The 21,027-nt window shown below is 47.1% G+C and overlaps 1 protein-coding gene across 15 annotated transcripts in view; it reads left to right on the forward strand.

Annotated features, from left to right (window-relative positions):
- LOC135898235 (neprilysin-1-like) overlaps nt 1-21,027 on the forward strand; it is a 521,227-nt gene that overhangs the window by 432,631 nt on the left and 67,569 nt on the right. For all 15 annotated transcript variants that reach the window (XR_011514790.1, XR_011514789.1, XR_010563291.1 and 12 more), the window contains one exon: nt 4,194-4,271. Coding sequence is in view for 10 of the 15 variants with exons in the window: in XM_065427075.1 (XP_065283147.1) it covers nt 4,194-4,271 (78 nt within the window). In the remaining 5 variants the exon portion in view is untranslated. The remainder of the gene's footprint in view (nt 1-4,193; nt 4,272-21,027) is intronic.

Here is a 21,027-nt window from a genome sequence, read left to right on the forward strand (position 1 = left end):
AGCCGCTCTATAGCCTCAGCTAACCAGGCGTAAAAGTCGGGTGCGATTTTTCAAACTGACAATCGGGGAGAAAACGGGTTCTTTCTGAAACAGTTCCAAAATGCGCTTTTTTTGTTAACACTAGAGATGGACTAAGTAATACACTTAGTTTATTTTATCAGAAAGTATAACGGGCTTCTTAACTCTAACGCCGTAAAATGTTTGTTTCGTTAAAGCTGGTAATCGGGGGGACGTCAAGATTTTCTAGTAAATGTTGTCCGAAATTTGTCGTGTGTTTGGAAATGGATCAGTAATCATGACAGTAAAGAGCGTTGATAACTTCTAAGAAATGAAACATCTTATTCGCAAAAACCTAGTCATCAGTTTTTACACGCCCTTTTTTACATAGAATAACATCTGCATGCAGAACATGTCAGTCTCCAATCGAGTCATGTCCCGTGGTTGAACGTATCTCAGCGGGGAGAAAGTTTTCTCGACATCACAGCTTCCCTTAGCTAAACGCAACAATGTCAATGCAGCATTTGCCAGCATGGGGCCACGAGCGGTAGATTCATACCAGTATTTACTGCACTCGACAGCTGTGTTTGCGGGGCTTGTTTCTAGCAAGTACTGGCCGAACTCGTCCTGAAGTAAATTTATATCTTCCGTTAAGGACATGAACATAGGTTGGTAGACATCAAATGACTTCCCCAAGAGACGCTTCTGGAATGGATCCAGGACGGCTCCCCACTTCCACAAAGTTAGCTGGTTTTCGTCTCTCTGAGACGTTCCGTTCAGCAGTGCATTGCCTTCTTATGGCGAGTTTAATGCAAAACGCATCAGATGTTCTTACTAATGTGGCACTGCTCTTGGGTAACACGGACAAAACACGCACAAAACAGCTATGGCCTGATCCATTTTACCGATCCTTGTTGAAAACTCGCTTAGGGTCTGCTGCAGCTTAACGTTTGCCAGGTAATCAAAGCTGGGTTTAAGAAGTCTTCCGCTTTCCACGTTTTCCGGGCGTCCAGTTGGGGGCGGACTATGCCTCTCATCAGGATTGTCTCCGAATGAACAACTTTTTCATAAAGTATCACTGGAATAGCTTCCACTTTACTGCTATTATCCGAGCTTTCAGCAAGTGCCAATAACGAGATCCACATTTCTATGACAGCCACAAGCGCTTTGTAGAAGCTCTGCATCTATTCGGGACAACAGAAGGTGGCTTCTTGACATCAGGTCCAAAGAGGCCGTCAGAAGCACAAATTTCGGTGTAATTTCGGTAAAGCTTATTAGCGGGCTTAAATAACTCTCAAAACTTGATCACTATAGATCGAACTGTTACCATGCATGGTAAAGAGCGGACATGGTCTACACTCACATGAATCATGTGCGCAAGATCTTTCACATGAAAGATTTGGATCCCTTGAGCTTGACAGATTTCTCGTGCCGTTTTTTTTCATGTACTCTGCCGAGTCTGTGGCTACAGCCACAACGTCTTTCCACGCCTTGCCTACAGTCGCAAGAGCCTTGCTGAGTATGCTGGCCAGCCTGTAGCTGTTCGAAGCATTTAACGTCTAGCGAAATAAATTGCTTCTTCCGGGTTTTTTGGCTATAGTATCACAGGGCAATGTGGGTGGTAGGCACTCCAGTGATGTTTGGGGATTCGTCGACGATGACACGTTCACATGTCGCACATCCTCGCTAATGTTTACCATGTCTTCCTCAAAAGCTTGTTTCAGGTATTTCAGCCGAGGTCTTTGTCTTGCTGACATGATCTTCGTGGCTTTGCAGTATTTGCGTACGAAGTCCGCCAGAGGTCCGTCCGCCTCGTGCATGCTGATTCCACTGTACGCTAGGGGACGAGCGCAGTCATGGATTACGCCGTCCGCTTCAGTTCCTTTCGCATGTTGTCTACAGCACATATCAATGAGCGTTTGTTGAGATGTTACCGCCTTCTCAGATTCCTGGGTCGACATCTTGAACTTATTATGACGAGATGACCCTAGATGCTCGCAAATTCGGTCGTAGGGCTTCTTCACTGTATTGTTGACTACCTCTGCGTTGCTATGTTTGCACACAAAAGCGTGGCTGCTTTCACTGTCTTTCGTGGCAATCTGGAAGCCTTCATGCTCTTCACACCAATCATAATGCAGCGTCTTTCGTTTTCTTCCGATCTCCACGCTGAATTTTTCGTGCCGCGTACTGGAGCATTACGTTCGCAACGGTGGCTTTGCGCTCACCAGTCGTGCCTGATAATGGGAACTGATGATGGCGATCATGCGTCTAGAGTTCGCACTCTAAACCAGTTAGACGCATCATTCACTTCTTCGCCAGTTACTTCTCTCCAGGTGGCTGGTGAGCTCTTTGTTAGCATTGCTTAGAATTTGTCGAGAAAACCTGCAGGAAAACGTAAAAGACCAACCTCCCATCGCTTGCTGGTCACATGTTCTCGTTTGTCTTTCACTCGCCCCTTACTAAAATGTCACCCTTTCTTGAAGCTCTTCGAATCTTGCTGTTCCTGTCAAAACAGGACTTTCAGTGCAGCGACACCTTTCCCTTCTTTTGTGAGCAGTCGAAAGGCAATATCACAAGCTGCGTGAAGCATTGAGGATGCAGAACGCAATACGGCTCTCAACAAGGCCGACCGACAAACACGTCTAACTCACCGTGAGAGAGGCTGACTGAAGAAAAGTCATAATAGGCGTTGGGGCCCTCGCTGGTAAAAAATGCGTGCATGAAACATCTTCGTCGCTCAATCCCTTCCCCATTAACTAGATACCCGTTCCTTTTGCATGAAAGCCACGGAAGAAGGGGCACATACCCGAGATTATTGTGCAGTAGGCAAATCGCTGTTTTCTTTTCTTCCTTTTCGTCCTAAATTTGTTACTCCTTGACTGACAGCCACGTGCTCCCAGCGTGGTCAGCCTCAAACGTGTTTACCCCTTTCCTTTGCAAGTCTTCTTTTTTGGCGTGTGCACGTATAAACTCACGCCGACCTGTCGAGAAAGCGGGTATAAAAAAGTGTAGCGCTAGGAAGCAATATCTACTCTCCAAGCTGCAGGATCAGAATACGCCCGTTTGTTTATATTGCGCGGGGCGCCCGGAGACAACGGCGAACCGTCACCGTACGATCATGCAGATCGCTACTGGGAAGGTTCATTTGAGGAGAAATCTGGTTTAGCCCGATTCTTCTCAACCATGTGCGGGGTGTAAAAATTGAGTAAAATCGGGTTTTACCCGAAAACAGACCATACGTATACAGAGTCCATTATGAAAGCAGTACGCATCATTTTACTTTGACGCAACTATCCATGGCAGTGCGGTAAATCTTGTCGGGAAATGTCTGCACGAAGCTTTTGCCGGTAGTGTTGGTGGCAGATAAGAAAGAACTTTGAGTTTTGCGCTAACAAGAATTGTGGGAGTTGATTCTAAATGAGCCAGACTTTCTTAACTCTGTCGTAACTGGCGACGAATCCTGCATGTTCGAGTACGACCCAGAATCGAAAAGGCAGATCAGTGAGGAGCACAGAAAATCATCCACTGCCCCAAGAAAGCGCGAATGAACTAGTCTCACATCAAAAGAATGTTCTTTGTCTTCTTTGACGCCCGAGGAATCTTCCATTTTGATTTTGTAACGCAGGGAGAAACTGTCAACTCAGACTTTCACCTGGAGGTACTCCAGCGATAAAAACACTTGGTCACGCGCGCTAGGGCTGACATCGAAGACACGGTCAGGCTCCACCATGATAATTCCCCCAGCCACACGTCCTTCGTCGTTGCCAACTTCCTCACCAGGAGCTACACCCCGGTCATCTCCCAACCCCATTGGCTCAGTGCGACTTTTGTTTGTTTCCCCGACTTAAGAAAGCGCTGAAAGGAAAGCATTGGGGAATTATGGAAAACATCCAAAAGCATGTTAAAGCGTTCCTAAGAGACATTCTCGTCGAGAGCTTTCAGGGTGTCTTTCAGGAGGGGCATACAGGTCGCTGCAAGTGCATTGATGCAGCGGGATAGTATTTTGAAGAATTTTAACCATTTGTACAGGTCCGGTCAATAAATATATTTTTCTCAGGAAATGCGCATTACTCTCATAATCGACTCTGTATTGCAGTTAACATGGAACCTGTCGGCTGTAATTGTTTCTGAGAGAAAGTATGCTGTGCAAAGCTAAGAGTTGTTCACACATGCCTCGACAACGTTCGCTTTTTCAGTTACGGGATGTCCAAGTGAATCCGGGGTCTCCGCACTGGGTGATGTCAGAAAGCGATCTTGACGACTACTACCGCAGGGTGAGTGAACATCATGCGTAAATGCATATTTGCCATGCTTTGACGGACATCGCATGCCGCTGACATTTAGTTGACTGCCGAGCATTTTAATAGCAGGCGAGCAATATGTTGGTAACTGAGTGAAAGTTCAAGAATACACGAATAACTCGTTAGTTGTGCTATAAAGACGGCCATGGCACAAAAACTAACGCACACAAGACGGGACATGCACTGTTTATTCGATGTCGAAGAATCAAGCGTATATTTTTCGCAAAAGTGCACCGTGCCACTAATTGGATCATCGTATTACGCGTTCCTGCACGCACGATAAAGTGTAGTTATTGTTACGGTCTGCTTAACGTAGCAAAATGGTTGTTTACCTTCATTCCTCAGCTACCTGAACGACAAGTCATCTTAATACACGAGAAGTGATGCCCCCCCCCCCCTTTCCGCCGTAATGCGCGGTGCATGCCTGGCGTTTCTGCACTCATTAATAAACGTTGTACATCTCGCATCAACCCTGAAATGACAACCCGGCGTGCCTCATCACAAACGAACACACCACGGGCGTACAATTACACCAGGGCAGGCGGACAAAGCCCTGTACCGTTGTACAGGTTGTTCCAAAAAAAAAACTCACTGCGCAAACCATGCAGCATCGATGCGGAATACTATTGGCGGCGAGGAGTTACGGAGTCTCCATCTGTCGGAAGCGCCTTCCTTGCGTAGTACGAGGGATCACGCGGCGCGCCCCTCATAGCTTTCGCTTACGGCGCTCAATAAAAACACCATGCGGCAGCCCTCCTGGACATTTATGTAGGTAATCTCAAAACGAGGGCAGTTTTGACTGTCGATATAGTAATCTTAGGCAAACTGAAAGCACAGAATCGTTTACTGACGCTATCTCTTTACCGAATACGTAAGGTGAACGCCATTGCGCGCAGTCACCGCGATGGAGTGTCCCGAACGGGCTTCTTGAGTGTAAGGGCACATTCACACCGGCGACTTGAGGAGGTCGCGCGACCGTTTGCGACTCGCAATCAAAAAGCGACCGAAGGCGACTGAGGTTCACACCGGCAAGCCCGGCTGAGCGCGACCCGCGGTCGCAATCCCGGAGATTATCGTTCTCAGCGAGAGCTCTCGGAATCTACGCGGAATTTGAATGCCACGCCGGAGGAGGCCGGATGTAGACACACGAAAGATCACTTGCGGTGCGCCGCTGATTGGTTTATCAGTTTTGCGACCACGGTCGCGCGACTGAAAAATCGCGCAGAGAGCGACTCGCCCAAAATGGTCGCTTTTCGAGAAAGGCGAGCGTTTGCGACCATTTGCGACTGGTCGCAAAGCGACCAACCTGGTCGCGCGACCTCCTCAAGTCGCCGGTGTGAATGTGCCCTAAGGTAGGTACACGCTGAGAGTAAACTATGTGAAATATGTTCTTATAGTGGGATGTCTGTATAACCAAAGGCAGCATAACAGAATGAAGCCTCAATGCAGGGATCGCACGGGTTCAGCGGCCGACTGCGCGTGTGCATGCATGTCCGTGCACAATGTTTTGCTATCGCTGTGAACGCGTTTTCGCACCGTGTCGTGAGCTTCAGGCAGCAGCACATGAGCATTTGACAGCACACTAGCAACCACTGTTGCGTGGGCGCTATCAGAACTGTTCCCAAGTAATTTCGCTGTAAAGACTTCGACACCTGCGGTGACTGTGATGTGCCGTCATGACAATTCAATCATTCCTTGTCTTCTAAATTCTTGGACATTTCAATATTATTTCTGATGTTGCGTCGCACTGTATGTTTATCGGTCTTAGCCTGAGATTCCCTCTGCTTCTTTTTCGTAATCCAGTGCATTATTCATAGCACAAACATGGCCATATATGCCATGCCTGTTTTTTAATGCGCTTCTTACCGCTCACATTTCATTCTAGTGAACTTGCCAGAATCTAGTACCAACAAGTTCATAGACCTAATAAAGCGTCATGACATTAGCTGGGCAGCGGGCGCGGGCGAACGTCTCAGGCGCGTTTTCTGCTACTCACCGAACATCACGCAGCCCCAGCGCCGTAGCAGGAATATTCCTCGCGTCTGTGCTTACTGCATACCCGCGTTGTAGCCGATGGCTGTCTGCTGGTTCTAAGTTTCGCCAGCCAAGCCTAACGCAGGTCCTAGCCCTGCGGCTACGTCGGAATAAGGCTCACACAGGGCTCCGTTGCGTCCGTCAAGCACTGTGGCATCGAGCAGTACCCTACCATGCTGCACGCCTCAAAAGGCAGCAAATACATATTATAGTAGTTTCAAATGTTGTCAAGCAGACACCCAAGGCGGTAAAGCCTCACCACTTAATCAGAACCGCGGCGCAGGAGGGACTCTAAACTTTCGTTTTCAGCTCGCCTCGGCGCTTCGGAAGCAGCCGACGTGGCTGCTGAGTCCACGTGATCCCTCATGTTACGTCATGCCGACGGTGGCGCCAGCTTTTCCAGTGCTGGAGCTCGCCCCAATACTGTTTCGGCACGCAGTTGTCAATCGATATTTCGCGATGCGCAATACCTTTTGAATGTTTTTATGCTGTATTCGGGAGTGTCAACAGTGTTTCGGCAAAGCGTTTGGGGTTTGCTGCTTTGTTGAAAATCTCTAGTTAAAAAGTCCTAGCTACTAGCTCGCGATGCATGATTCCGTTATCAAAGTTGCCGAGCAGTCGACCGATGGCTCGACAAGAGCGCAGGTGCGTTTTGGAATTCATCTCAGCCTCGATTACTTCTCAGGCGTCAGATATGGCGCCACACTAGAAATACCAATTTTTTCTAAAATACATTTGTTTAAATTTTTTAAAGATAGCCTACTAATTCGCATTTCAACTACTGCAACGCGAATTAGGCATCTATTTGATGTTGTTTATAAAATGTAATAATTAGGACATCAGACCTTTTTTTTTTTCAAACCACAGTTAGAAGTTTTATTTACACGTTTTCTTAAGTGTACCTTTAGAACAATGACACTTTCTGTTCTTTTTATTTTATCACTTATGTACTTCGGAAAACTGAATATATTTCCATAATTAGCTCTCAATTCTAGCAAATGGCGCCCCCACAACCCTATACATTTGTTCGTAGTGATTACACCGAGTTCTGACACTCCTGAAGCGGGTTCTTACTTTTCTCATAATCAATTTTCTGTCATTGTTGCAAGTTAATATACTTTTGCATTACTAGCAACATGACGGCATAGTTTAAGGCGCTCAAATAGCGGATTTGCAGACCACCAATTGAAGGCAAATGTGGACAGGAGCGCTTGACATAAGATCACGTCCAGTCTGTTAGTGCTTCGAAATACGAGGACAAATCACAAGGTCGTTGCCCCTATGTTTATTATTCAAAGTAAAGTACATACAGTTTATCGCAAATATACATACGATTCTGAATAGCTTACTCTATTTTGCCACATAGTACCCACACCGCTTCAGGCTTTCGTCCCATCGTTGCACTAAATTTGAGATGCCCTCGCAGTCAGTCAGCGACGCAGGCATTTTCCCCGAACGCTCATTGTCATGCAAGTCTTCATTGCATTTTGCGAACTCACAACACCGCCACCTGACACTCCTCAAAGCGAGACACCTTTCCCCATACGTGGGCTGCATTTCCCTGAGGATTTCAATGGGCTTTCGTCCTTTGCTCTATAACAACGAATCACTTTTTGTTGCTCGTACACCTTGGACGTATGAAGCACAACTGCCACCTTCAAGAACGGACAACAGCACCGTTCCCAGTAGCTATGGGCAGACAAGGCCGGGTCTGTCCAATAAAGTCCACCACTGGGGAATGTATGTTGACTTCACATTTGCAGTCGTAATTTGGCTAAAAAAATGGGGACAAATAATTTCGCATTTGCCCTCCTATAATGTAGAATCACAACACAAAAAACAACTTCAAGGGGCGGTCCAGGTGCTAGTCAGGATAATATTGTTACAGTATAATATTTGCTGACGGCACGAGAACGGAAGGAGCATAAGACCGAATATTTTCCCGTATGGTGGTACGGAGCGCTCGCTGTTGCGTTTATTTGAAAACCGGTGCAGATATCCTACACCGTCACAATTGGTGAGAGGTGAGCGGTATACTCCCTACGACACTGCTCAGGATCTCCGTAGTGGACGCCACATCGCTTCCGCCACGATGTCTTCAAACGACGCCGCCCTGTCTACATCTACCAAGGCTTCATCACATATAGTGCTATCGCATTTTCCGGACATGCACCTGGAAGTCTAGCTCGCATTGTATGAATGCGTCCGTGCCAATAACAGATGGGACGCGACACTCATAATTGCCAACTTATTCTTCTGCCTCCAAGACACGGCTCGCGTGTGGTGTGACACACATGAAGATCTGACTCTCTGGGATGTCTGCAAACAAAAGATGCGTTAGATATTTGCAAAACCTGCCGGATGTCAGTTATTAACCAGTCAAGAACTTGCTACATGTCCCAGCCATGCATAGTCATATATTTGCTATATACAGGACGTGGTTGCTCTTTGTAAAAAAGCACACAAGGACATGTGGGAATTGCATAAAGTCGACCGTGTGCTAAAGGGGATGGCAGACGTCGCCTTCAATTTACGTTTGTGCACGGAGTACGCGAAAGTTAATGTCGTCCTTGTGGCATGTCGGCGCTTCGAACAAGCGAAAAGCCGACGCCTTGCTCAGTGATTCGATAGGAGGCAAAAACCACGGCTACTTCCTCCTGCATAGATGTTCCAGCGTTTCGTCAGTCGTCAAATATACCTACAGTGACAGAGATTGTCCATCGGGAACTGGTGGCCATAGCTCCAGCGATCCGTCATTATCGACTACTCGAAAAGGATGTGGTGACCACATCACTAGTAGGTCTGTCGTCCGACAAGAAAGAGTCAACATGGGTCTCCCCAGTCAAAGAAATATCCGTCTGCTGCAAAATACTGCAGTGGTCCTTCAGCTGCCCCAAGTCTGCGGCAATCCCCAGTGCGTTATCGAACCAAGCTGAATAGCGAAAGTCAGACAACAGGCCCATCTCTTTCGCACGCTGTGGCGTCGGCCACATCCCTCCGTACTGCCGGAGCCGCTGGTACTTATCTCCACGTCCCACCGTCAATATCGATCGCAGTTGTGCATAGAATCCAAGCGGTCAATTTTATGTTCACTCGGATTGTCCAAGTGATGACGTCCCCGCTCCGTCGTATAATCCGAGCCGTTCACCCTCACCTCAAGTTCGACAGTCTCGTTCACCGCCGTGTTGACGCTCGCCGTTTCCGTCGTACCCCCATCGCAACTCGGAAAACAAAATAAAGCAGCGCGCAGGAGGTGACGCTGCATTGACCACCCGGTCCGAGAATCCTCTCTTGACCTCCTCACCTCGTGTCACTGTTCTCGGAGCCGTGCGGATGTTAGGAGAGATGGAGTCGGGAGACGCAGGGCAGCGCAGCAAACAGATTTTAATTTAACCAAACTCGAAATGGAAAATTCAAAATTCAATGCCAAACAACAAAACTCCACACTTTGATAGCCAAACCAATGTCCTTATCCCCGCCTACGTTCGTCCTTAGCACTTCCTCGGAGAAAGTCCGGCAAGCCTAGCCTATGGCTGCGCACTAACAAAAAGGAGCGTCCTTACAGCCTTTTTTCGTCACCTGTATCTCCGACACGTGTCAGCGCTTCATCGTAGTCGGTGTTGCCGCTGACTCCGCAAGCTTTGCTGCCTTGGTATCGGCCGACCAGCTCGTCCGTCTCGGATGTCCGTGTCGTGAATGCGATCGGTGACGTGGCACTCCAGCCTCCCGGGCTATACCTAACTCTGGGTTCTGCCGCTATTTCTCCGGGTGCCGACGAAACGCCCCGGGGACTATCGTCCGTGGTGGTCTGCCTCTGCAGGGGGGGGGGGGGGGGGAGGGGCGCTTTCTGGAGTTCTCGGCACCACCGTGAGAGGTTGCAGCACGTCCAAGGAGACTCACTCGATCGTCGCCGACATCGACGGCTGCACCCTGGATCACCAGCGCCACGGCCTTGCCCGAACCTCCATGGCTCCCGTCGCCAGTGCGATGCTGACGCTCCAACCTTCTTGGCCCACAGCCACGTCGATAATGCCAGCTCAGCGCCGCTTCTCTCCCGATCACAGCTCGGATCACGCGCCTCGAGGGCTCGTGCCGTTCGGACCGATCGGCGCTTTTTGAGCCCCCTGACTCTTACCTATGACACCTCGACGTAACCATATCGAAGTTCTCTTCGATGGTCTGTCCATTACCGCTATAACAGACAACGGTGACGACATATCCTTAATGAGCTCTGCTCTCATCCAATGTCTTAAAAAAGGCCTCACACCTGCCCTTCACTGCCGTTCGAGTTGCCAATGGCAGCACAACTGCCGTACTCGGCCTATGCACTGCCGGTATTAATATTGCCGTCCGTGTTAGGTCTGTCGTCTTCGCGGTCATCGATCTCTGCTCTGATGATCTTATTCTATGTATGGACTTTTGACACTGCACCTTGCACTTATCGACTGCCCTTCCGGCATTCTGTGCCTAGATATACCCCTGTGTACTGCCGACGACGCCGCAGACGAGCCCCGCCTTAGGTGCAGCCAACTCACTTACCCAGTCAAGTGCACGGGTCGAGTCAAGCCTTTTCAAGCTTTTGTCCGTGCTCCAAATATCTGGCAGATGTTAAACAACCGAAGCCCGACAGACATAATCCTCCTCGACTTCAGTAAAGCATTTTATTGTGTAAGGTATGTAAAATTAGTTGCAAAACTAGAGGCTACGATCGGGGATGGTCAGATTACTGCACGGATAAAGAACTTCTTATCGCATCAAACACAGCACGTTATTGTAGATAGCACCCCTTCCAGGTCTGTAGCTGTCACGTCCGGTGTTCCCCAAGAGTCAATACTGGGCCCATTTCAATTTTTGATCTTCATTAACGACATTGCTGCTCACATTGAATGTGACATTAAGCTCTTTGCGGATGATTGTATTATGTATAAAGAAATTATCAGTTACGCAGACCACTTATTATTAAACAGAGCACTCGATTTGGTGTCCAATTGGTGTAAAGAATGGCAAACGCCAAATAACAGCACTAAATCTGTATGCATGTCCGTTACAACAAAAAAAGAAGCCTTCGAAATTTACTTACGCCCTCGGTGGCACTTGCCTGAATAAAATAAATAACCACAAATACCTAGGTTTGACATTCTCTTCAGACCTTTCAAGGAATTTACATATTGATAGTATTACCTCCATTGCATTACGCAAGCTTTTTTTTCTTTGACGATGTTCACGACTTGCGCCGAAGGACACCAGACTACTAGCCTATACAACTTTTGTTCGCCCTATCTTAGAATACGCTAACATCGTCTGGTTCCCGCACACATCAACTAACATATCAAAACTAGAAAAGGTGCAAAGAAAAGCTGTGAGGTTCATTTTTAACAAATACATGCCCTATGACTCCCCACCCGACCTCTTAAGTAACGCAGGTCTTAATACACTATCTGTTAGGGCCAGAGAAGCCCGCTTAAAATGCACGGCAGTTATAAGATAGACTGAGCTAAGTACATTACTTTGTCTACATCACGTCTATCGCAAAAAAATCATCCATTTACACTAAATCAGTACAGTGTTCGCAATGACACGCTCAAGTTTTCACTTTTCCCGCGTGTGATCGAAGAATGGAATCTTCTCCACTCAGAAATGGTTACCTCTCCGTCGCTTTCATCATTTATCAACCTACTAGACACATCCAACAGAGAAGACGCCAATTAACGCATCCTCATATATTAAACTGTAATATTTACTTCTGAGCGTGGAACGTCTGCAATTCAACCCCCAAACTGACCGCTTCTGCGCGGTTGTCTGTTAGCTTTGTGTTTCTCTCATCTTACATGGGTCATTTATTCGCTAATTTTCATACAAACTCTAGTAATACTGTATTAGTACATTGTTATACCAACTATATTGTTATGTTATTATGACCATATTGTTGTACCAACCAAAAGAATTGTACTACGTCTCTTGGACTCTAGCATGTATAATGACCCGTTTGTTTCTTTTTGTAAAACGGTGCCCCCATGCTTTGGTCTCACTGAGACTAGCAGTATTGCAAAGAAATGAATAAATAAAGCTGAATTGAGCTGAATTTCTTCGTCTTGCCCCCCTTGCCGCAACATACGTTTCAGTGGTGCCCTTCCCTGCTCTGCGTCACTGAGGCTACGTGGCATATACTGTTCTCAATGTTCACGGACTGTTATAATGTTCTGGACGTATACTGTTCTGAACGTTTATTTGGCAGTGGCAGTTGCGGCAATTGTGCAATGCCTAAACTTTGCGCTTGTACTTTCAGGAGCCGTCTTGGCTCTGTATTCATCAAGCTTTCCAGTGCTGATTTCTGGACGCGGCATGCGATCAATCGTCACTTACAGCACATACATAAACGGAGGACAAAAAGAGACGACGTAGACAAGCGCTGACTTCCAACTGATTTTTATTTTCATAAATAAATGTATATACCCTGAAACACCAAGACAAAACCGCCCTCTACAAGCAGCAACCCGACAGAGAATGCATTCAGAATTTGTTACCTAAGATGAACGAGAGTGCATGTGCGACCTCAGGAAAACCAGTTATTTGTCTGTTAGTACGATTGATGGCTTACTAACCGAGTCGCCATCGGCAATCGCTGCTGCATTAATGATAATTCTGGTACTTTCATTGTTATGCCTAGCTAAGATAGTCGTCTCCTCGAAAATTGGGACGCCGCCGCATTGTGCACAGCGAACACCTACGAAGCCTTCCCGCCCTTTGCGCACTTTATTGCTGTGTTCTTGTAACCTAACGTTAAGGCATCTACCAGTCTGTCCTATATAAGACCTACCGCATTTCAGGGGTATCTTATACACTACACCTTTCGAACAAGCTGTAAATTTCTTCTTATGGTTAATGCTGCAAAGACTACGTTTCTTAGCACCAGGATTGGTTCTGACACAAAGCTGGGCAAGTTTTTTTGGAGCAGGGAAAACAACGTCAATACCTGCTCTTTCTCCTATTTTCTTAAGCTTGTGGGATATTCCATGGATGTACGGGATAACAGCTGTTTTTTTTTTTACTTCGTTCATGTACCTGAGACTCAAAGCTGTCAGAATCGGTACTAAACTTATTAGGCAGGCTTTCGGAAACTGAGACCAGAAGGTTGCTCGAGTAACCTGCAGCCCTCAACCGATCTATCTGCGCACTGAAACTGGGTCCTATCAAATGATAACTTGATTTTGTTAGTGCATTATGCAAGCAAGCCTGAAGAATACCTCTCTTCACGATTTCTGAATGGGCAGAAGCATAGGCTAAAGGAGGCTTGTTAGCTCGCGGCTCGTACATCCAGCAAACGTGTTGCCGGGTAAAAGACAACTTCAAATCTGTAAACCTAAGTGACCTATTATCCCGAAGCTCATGAGTGAGTGTGAGGGGAGATAAGCATTGTTCGAACAGGTCTAACACTTGACGAAGAGAGGCCGCTACACAGCTCTCCTCACAATTAAACAGAACCAAGAAATCATCGACATAGCGAAAGGCTTTTTTGAGTTTTGTATTACCCATCCGTGACATGACATTCCTGTCTACGTAAGCCAAAAATAAATCGCTCAACAAGGGAGCGATACATGACCCTATACATATCCCACTTTCTTGAAGGAAAACATTTCCATTCCATTCGGTGAAAGTTGAGGAAAGGTAAAGTTTAAGCAATTGTATAAAGTCTGAAACAGACACACCACATTCATTCTGGAACGCAATGTCACCAAAACTACTAATGGCTTCTTCGATAACAACCAGGAGCGCCTGAGGCGGAATAGAATAGAACAAATCTTTTATATCTATGGACATAGCCTTAAATGGGACATCAGAATGTTGTGACGGGTAGTGGATCACCTCGATAGATCCTTTAACCAGAAAGGGATCACTAACATCTAGATCCTTAAGGTGACACTGAATCCAACAGGAAATAGAGTATTGCCACGTGCCTTTTTCCGAAATAATGACGCGGAAGGGCGCTTCCGGCTTGTGGGTTTTCGCGGAGAAAAACATGCGAAGGGCCAACCCTTCCTTGCTCTCTACAGATTGTGCAAGTTTACCCAAATTCCATTCCAATAAAGAGCGTTTTGCCTGCGATTTTACCTTCCTCGGATCCACACCAGTTCGCTTAATAAAGAGAGAATGAATGGAAGCATTCGCTTTTTCCAAGAAATTAATCCTAGTTGTGACAAAAAACCCACCTTCTTTGTCAGCTGCTGCAAGACAAAGACTATTGTCGTTGAGGTAAGAAAACACCCTTTCAACAGGTACGGAGCTTATGCGAGGAGTGTACGACCGGACCTCGTCCACGCCCTCAGACACGCAACGGTCACCCCCACATACCGGAGCACGCCTCGGCACATCACGCACCATAGTGAAAAGCTCCGCTGGGGTGTTCCTTTCCACTATGGCGTACTTTGGCCCGAGAGCGAAAGTCTGTGCGACGAAGTCCGGCAGGGACACACCTACGTCTGTATGAACTTGCTTCGCTGTCTTGGGGATAGAGGCCACACGCCGGTTGCGAAGACGAAACAACTCCTGCTGCCACCTCTGTTCCAGGGAGCTGTCAATAAGTACATTCAGCTCACGCCGTTTCTTGGCCTTGACTTGACGGCTCCGGGGTCGTCGATGCACTTGAATTCTTAAAGATTGACGGTAAATCCTTGCCTGCCTCATCCATTCGGAGCGCATGATTTTACACTCTTTTTCCATGCCCAGCAGAAGGAAGAAGTCCACCGAAGGCCGTAAGAACCTGGGCGAGTAGCTGTCCAGTCCGGCTAAGAATGCAGTAAGTCAGGATGCGCGCCTGGCAAAGGGCAAAGGTTATCAAGGTGACAAGGACAGAAGGGTGAAGACAAACAGTGTTAACGATACCCGACGAACTAGAAAAATACTGAAGCAAGGTTTGAGTACGGGCTAGTTGGTATTTCATGGTATCAATCGTCACTTACAGCGCATACATAGACGGAGAACAAAAAAGGACGACTTAGACAAGCACTGACTTCCACCTGATTTTTATTTTCAGAAATAAACGTATATACCCTGAATCACCAAGACAAAAGCGCCCTCTACATGCAGCAACCCGACATGAGAATGCATTCAGCATTTGTTACCTAAGATGAACGAGAGCGCATGTGTGACCTCAGGAAAACCAGTTCTTTGTCTGTTACTGCGATTGATGGCTTACAAATGATGACAAAAAAGGACGACGTAGACAAGCGCTGACTTCCAACTGATGCGGCTGCGTCCCAATTTTTGAGGAGACGACTATCTTAGCTAGGCATTCCAATGAAAGTACCAGAACTATCACTGAAGCAGCAGCGATTGCCGATGGCGACTCGGTTAGTAAGCCATCAATCGCACTAAGAAAGAACTGGTTTTCCTGAGGTAGCACATGCGCTCTCGTTCATCTTAGGTAACAAATTCTGAATGCATTCTCATGTCGGGTTGCTGCTTGTAGAGGGCGCTTTTGTCTTGGTGTTTCAGGGTATATACGTTTATTTCTGAAAACTAAAATCATTTGGAAGTCAGCGCTTGTCTACGTCGTCCTTTTTTGTCCTCCGTCTATGTATGCGCTGTAAGTGACGATTGATACCATGGAATACCAACTAGCCCGTAGTCAAACCTTGCTGTGGCATGCGAGCTTGTTTGGACTGAGCACGTGCTGCAAATTCATCGATGGTCACAGCTGCGGCTGCGTGGATTAGTTTCGATCTACCTCGAAGGGCATATAAGGAACCTTCAGCGGCGTCTCGGATGATTTGGCAGTGGCAGTGGCGGCAGTTGTGCAACGCCTAAACTCTGCGCTTGTACTTTCAGGAGCCATACCATCGACTGGGCCGTCTTGGCTCTGGACTTATCAAGTGTTCCAGTGTCGATTTCTGGACACTATTTTTCTCCTTCTGCTTTGCTTTCACTCAACTTTGCGTTCATTCATTCACACACTAACTACGGAATTATCGGTTGGGGTAATAGATATCTACCTGATTTGTCTTCAGTCCAGCATACACGAAATCGAGCAATCCATATCATCACCCACAGTTCACCGCGCTCTAATGCTTTCGGCCTGCTTGAGCAATACAAAATTTGATGTATAAAAAGATTTTTGAACTACAATTTACCAATAACGTTTTATAAATTGCTTGATTCCCTGCTGACCTTTCAATATATTCAAGGCAGCTCCTTTAGAAATACAAACCCAACTAGGTTCGCTTCTAATTATAATTTTTTGTTACCATCAGTTCGCACTAACAATGGTAGAAAAGACGTACATTCGCTACCATTACACTTTAAAATCGTTTTCCTGCTTCGCTTAAAATACTACCTACATTTCAGCGTTTGCAAGCTTCGCTGAAAGATTTTCTGCTAACCTGTGATAATTTTTCTTAATAAATATTTTTATTTTCATAGTCACCCAACTAAAAAGTATCACCCATTATTTTTTTTTGCAGTGTTCACATTGCGCCACATTTTTTTCCTATTTGTTTGTTCTTTTTTTCCTGTTTGCGTTTAACAATTGTATAATTTTTGTCGCTCCCGTTGTTACTTCTTTTACACTACATCGATTAGAGCATAGTTTGTTGGTTTTTTTCTTGTTTTTTCTTTCGTTATCATTTGCTTTTCTTGCAACTAATATATTATTATGCTATCCACTGTTATGCTGCCAACAATTTTACAATTCTGTTTTAGTTACCAACCGAAGGTCCCGTTTTCAATATCATTACTTTGGGACGCTCGTCTGCATATTACATGTATGTACCTATGTTTTGCATATGAATAAATTTCAACTTCAACTTAACCCGCCATGTTACGTTACCCGACATCATTGTTACAATCTGGAATAATCAAGCATGACTTCCAATTGTGAACTTCATCAGTGCAAGTTCTTCCGCTGGATATTTCCCTAGCGATGCTCCTTTCCATGCAGCACTGTAGTGTTTTGGCACTGGCTGCTGATTCTCAGCTTGACTACTGCAGAATTTACTTCAACTTCCACATGTGAGGACCCATAGCGCCAAATTATTCCTCCTGGCCAGGGACCTGATGACGCTGATTCTTTCTGCTCTCCCGTAGCTGTTATCTCCAGATATCTTCGATTTCGGTGGCCGTCCGCTGGGTCAGACCGCCCTGGCTTCGCATCGCATAAACACAGGCGATGTCCTTCCCATTCAACAGAAACCTTACCATTTGTCAGCACCCGCACGCGCCATCATACAAAATGAGGTCGTCAAAATGCTTGAGAAGAACGTTGTAGAGCCGTGTTCCAGTCGTTGGACCTCTCAAGTCGTACTGGTGAAGAGAAAGGACAACACTTGGAGTATTTGCGTGGATTATTGCCATCTCAACAAGGTCCCCAAGAAGGACGTGTACCCTTTGCCAGAAAGTGGCGATGCCTTAGACTCTCTGCTCGGCGCCAATTACTTCTCCTCCATTTATCTGCGCTCTTTGTACTGGTAAATTGCTGTGACGAACGCGATCACAAAAAAGCAGCGTTCATTAGACCTTATGGCATTTACCAATTCAAAGTCATGCCGTTTGGCCTCTGCAATGCCCCTGCCACCTTCGAACGCATGATGGACGTTTTTCTCCGAAGTCTTAAGGGCTACATATCCCTCTGCTGCCTTGATGTTGCTCTTGCTTATTTGCCGAACTTTGGAAGCCATGTGCATCTCCTACCCCCCGTTTTAACAACTTTCCAAAACAGATGGTGTACAGCTCAACTCTGCTAAATGCCATATCGGGCGCCATCACTGCAAAGTCCATGGTCCCCTCGTCGACGCTGCCGGCATACAGCTTGATCTTGACGAGGTAGGCGCTGGGAAAGAATTCCCGCTTCCACGCTCGTCGAACGATGTCCGCGCTTTATGGGACTATGTTCCTACATTCGATATTTCAATGATAAGTTCGCAGAAATCGGCTGGTCTTCTCAAGAAGGGCGCTTCTTTTTCGTGGGGACCTAGTCAGGCCGCCGCCTTTTCCGAACTTATTGATACAATCATAAATTCGCCCATAATGGCTCATTTTAACCTGGCCACCAAAATAAAAGTTTGTACAGTTGCGAATGGTCGTGGCATCGGCCCTACTCTTGCCCTACGACAGAATTGCTTGCACCGCGTCATTGCCTACGCTAGCCTACGTCTATCCCGCTCTGAGCAGAATAACTCCATAACCGAACGTGAATTCCTGGCTCTCATGTGGTCCAACGCGTATTTTCGCCCCTACTTTTACGGGTGACAGCTCTGTTTTGTTACGGATCACAATGCCCTCTGTTGGCTATCTTCGGCGAAAGATGTTATGGGGGGTGTCGGCCGCTGGGCATTACGGTTACAGGATTGCTCCTTTTCTGAGGCGCAAATCAGGGCGACTGCATCAGGACGCCAACTGCCTCAGTCGACACCGGCTTGGCCACCTGATCTCACCAACGATACTGATGGTGTTCTATTCATTACAAGCTTTTTCTACATCGCCATCAAGCACCGTTTGACCCCATCTTACTAAATATTATCGATCGCCTCACCGCACAACCCTCGGACCCTCCACTCCGGCCATTCGTTTTATAAGAGTGTGTTGTACACGCGGAACATTAATCCCAACGGCGCTGAGCTTCTTCTTGTCGTTCCAAGACACTTACGCTCAGACACGCTCACTATGCTTCACGACGTCCTACAGCTAGCCGCATAAGCATCGCTCCCACTTATGACCGCGTCCGTCGGCGCTTCTTCTGGCCTGCCCTTCATCTTTCCTTTCGACGATACGTTGCAACCTGTAAGATCTCTCAATGCCGCAAGATACCCTCCTCGCGCCCAGCTGGCCTACTCCAGTCAATCTAAATTCCTCGCGAGCCGTTCTTCCGCGTTGCCTTGGGCCTATTTGGACCTTTCGCTGTATCATCACTTGGCAACCGATGGATTGCAGTCGCCTCGGATTACGTAACTCGCTTCGCTTTCCCTCGAGCTCTGCATGAGCTGTGCCACCGGTGTCACCAATTTTCTCCTTCCAGATGTTATCCTACAGCACGGTTCTCCTGGTCAGCTCCTAACGGATCGCGGCCTTTTCTTCCTTGCCAAAGTTGTTGACAACCTTCTACAATCCAGCTCCACTCTTCGTCAGTTCAGGACAGCTTACAATCCATAAAAAATGGACTGACTGAGTGCCTCAACCGCACGCTTACCGACGTGCTTGCTAGATAAATATCGAAAGATAATCGAAATTGGGACTGTGCATTTATCTTTCTCTCCTACACTTATAGCGCTTCGCACCGTGACAGTGCAGGTCATTCACCTTTGTATCTTTTGTATGGCAGTCCGGCGATTTCAGTCATTGCTTCCCACCGATTCAACTGCGGCTTGCTCCTACGCCTTGGCTGCAATTACACGCGCCGAAACTACCCACGCCCTGCCCTTGACCATCTTGTAGCTTCTCAGACTGCTCATAAAACGTTTTACGATCACCACCACAGGGATGCGCGTATTGATCCTCGCTGACTGGTCCTCCTCCGGTGGCTTTCTCGCCGTGCCGGTGTCTGCGAAAGGCGGCTGCCCGTTAATGGACACATGAACACAACTAGCTCCATGACCGCTGAAACTCGCTGTCAAAACGATGGCGTGAGGAAACGCGGCAGCAGCAGCAGCAGCAATTGAGGTGACCTTCGTGCTGTCAATCTCATCAACGCAAAGTGAGCGCCGAGAACACACAGCATGCACAAGGCTACGAGCCACCGACACAGATGGCTCTTAAGATACGGCCACAGGATCATGCGCAGCCGCCACAAGCGCATTTGCAGCTCCTCCCAGTTCCTCGCAAGGTAGGATGCCTCGCGCACGCCGCAAGACTTTGCGATTACTCTTTGGCACCGACGTGTAGCAGTAAGCACATGCCATACGGTTTGTGCTGGTCTTTATTTAACCTCTTTGACGCCAGCTCATTCCAGCGGCTATGTGCCAATAAGTGAGCACCACTTTTCACTGAACGTATTTGAGGCCAAATGGAGTTACTAAGTACGTGTCACCATGAATGTGCCGCTCTACAATGACTAAAAATACGCCTTAAATTTCTCGAATGCCAAGTGGAATCGAACCCACCAAAGATACGGGATGTGGTAGGTACTACTGTTCAAGGGAACACTTTCACGCCGACTTGGACCGCTCGATGTGCGCCACTCGGTCATCGGGTACCCTATAACGTAAACTATTCCAATATGGTTTTATTGCAAACTGCTAACGTCAAATTTGCGTAAGCGCCGACACAAGCATCTGGTGGTCACCCGCAGGGTTGTCTGAACCGGCCCATCAAACGCTGTCCTCGTTCATAATAGGAGGTCACTTTGTTTGCTTGAAAAACGAAAAAAAAACATTGCCTACACTGAGCCGTTTGTTCTATCTAAATGGCTGATTAGAGGCGAGGAGCATGATCAAATGGAGAGGAAATTGAAGGGGCTGAGCCACTGTATTGAAGAACGATAACCGCATCAAGAGAGTGGTGCCGGCGTCTGTGATTGATCCGCTTTCCCTTACTTAGCTTGCAGTATCTGGTTGAAAATCACGGCCGCATGCAACCGAAGGCTTAGAAGGCCGCTAAAACGGATACTCAGCAAAAAACTGTGTGCAGAGCGAGGTCGTAAACGTGCTGAAAGAGCTCAAAAACGCTGCACGGCCGCGCTAAAGGCTCGTTGTACGCAAATAAATCCATG

The sequence above is a fragment of the Dermacentor albipictus genome, chromosome 5 (genome assembly GCF_038994185.2).
Source record: "Dermacentor albipictus isolate Rhodes 1998 colony chromosome 5, USDA_Dalb.pri_finalv2, whole genome shotgun sequence".
Lineage (NCBI taxonomy): Eukaryota > Metazoa > Arthropoda > Arachnida > Ixodida > Ixodidae > Dermacentor > Dermacentor albipictus.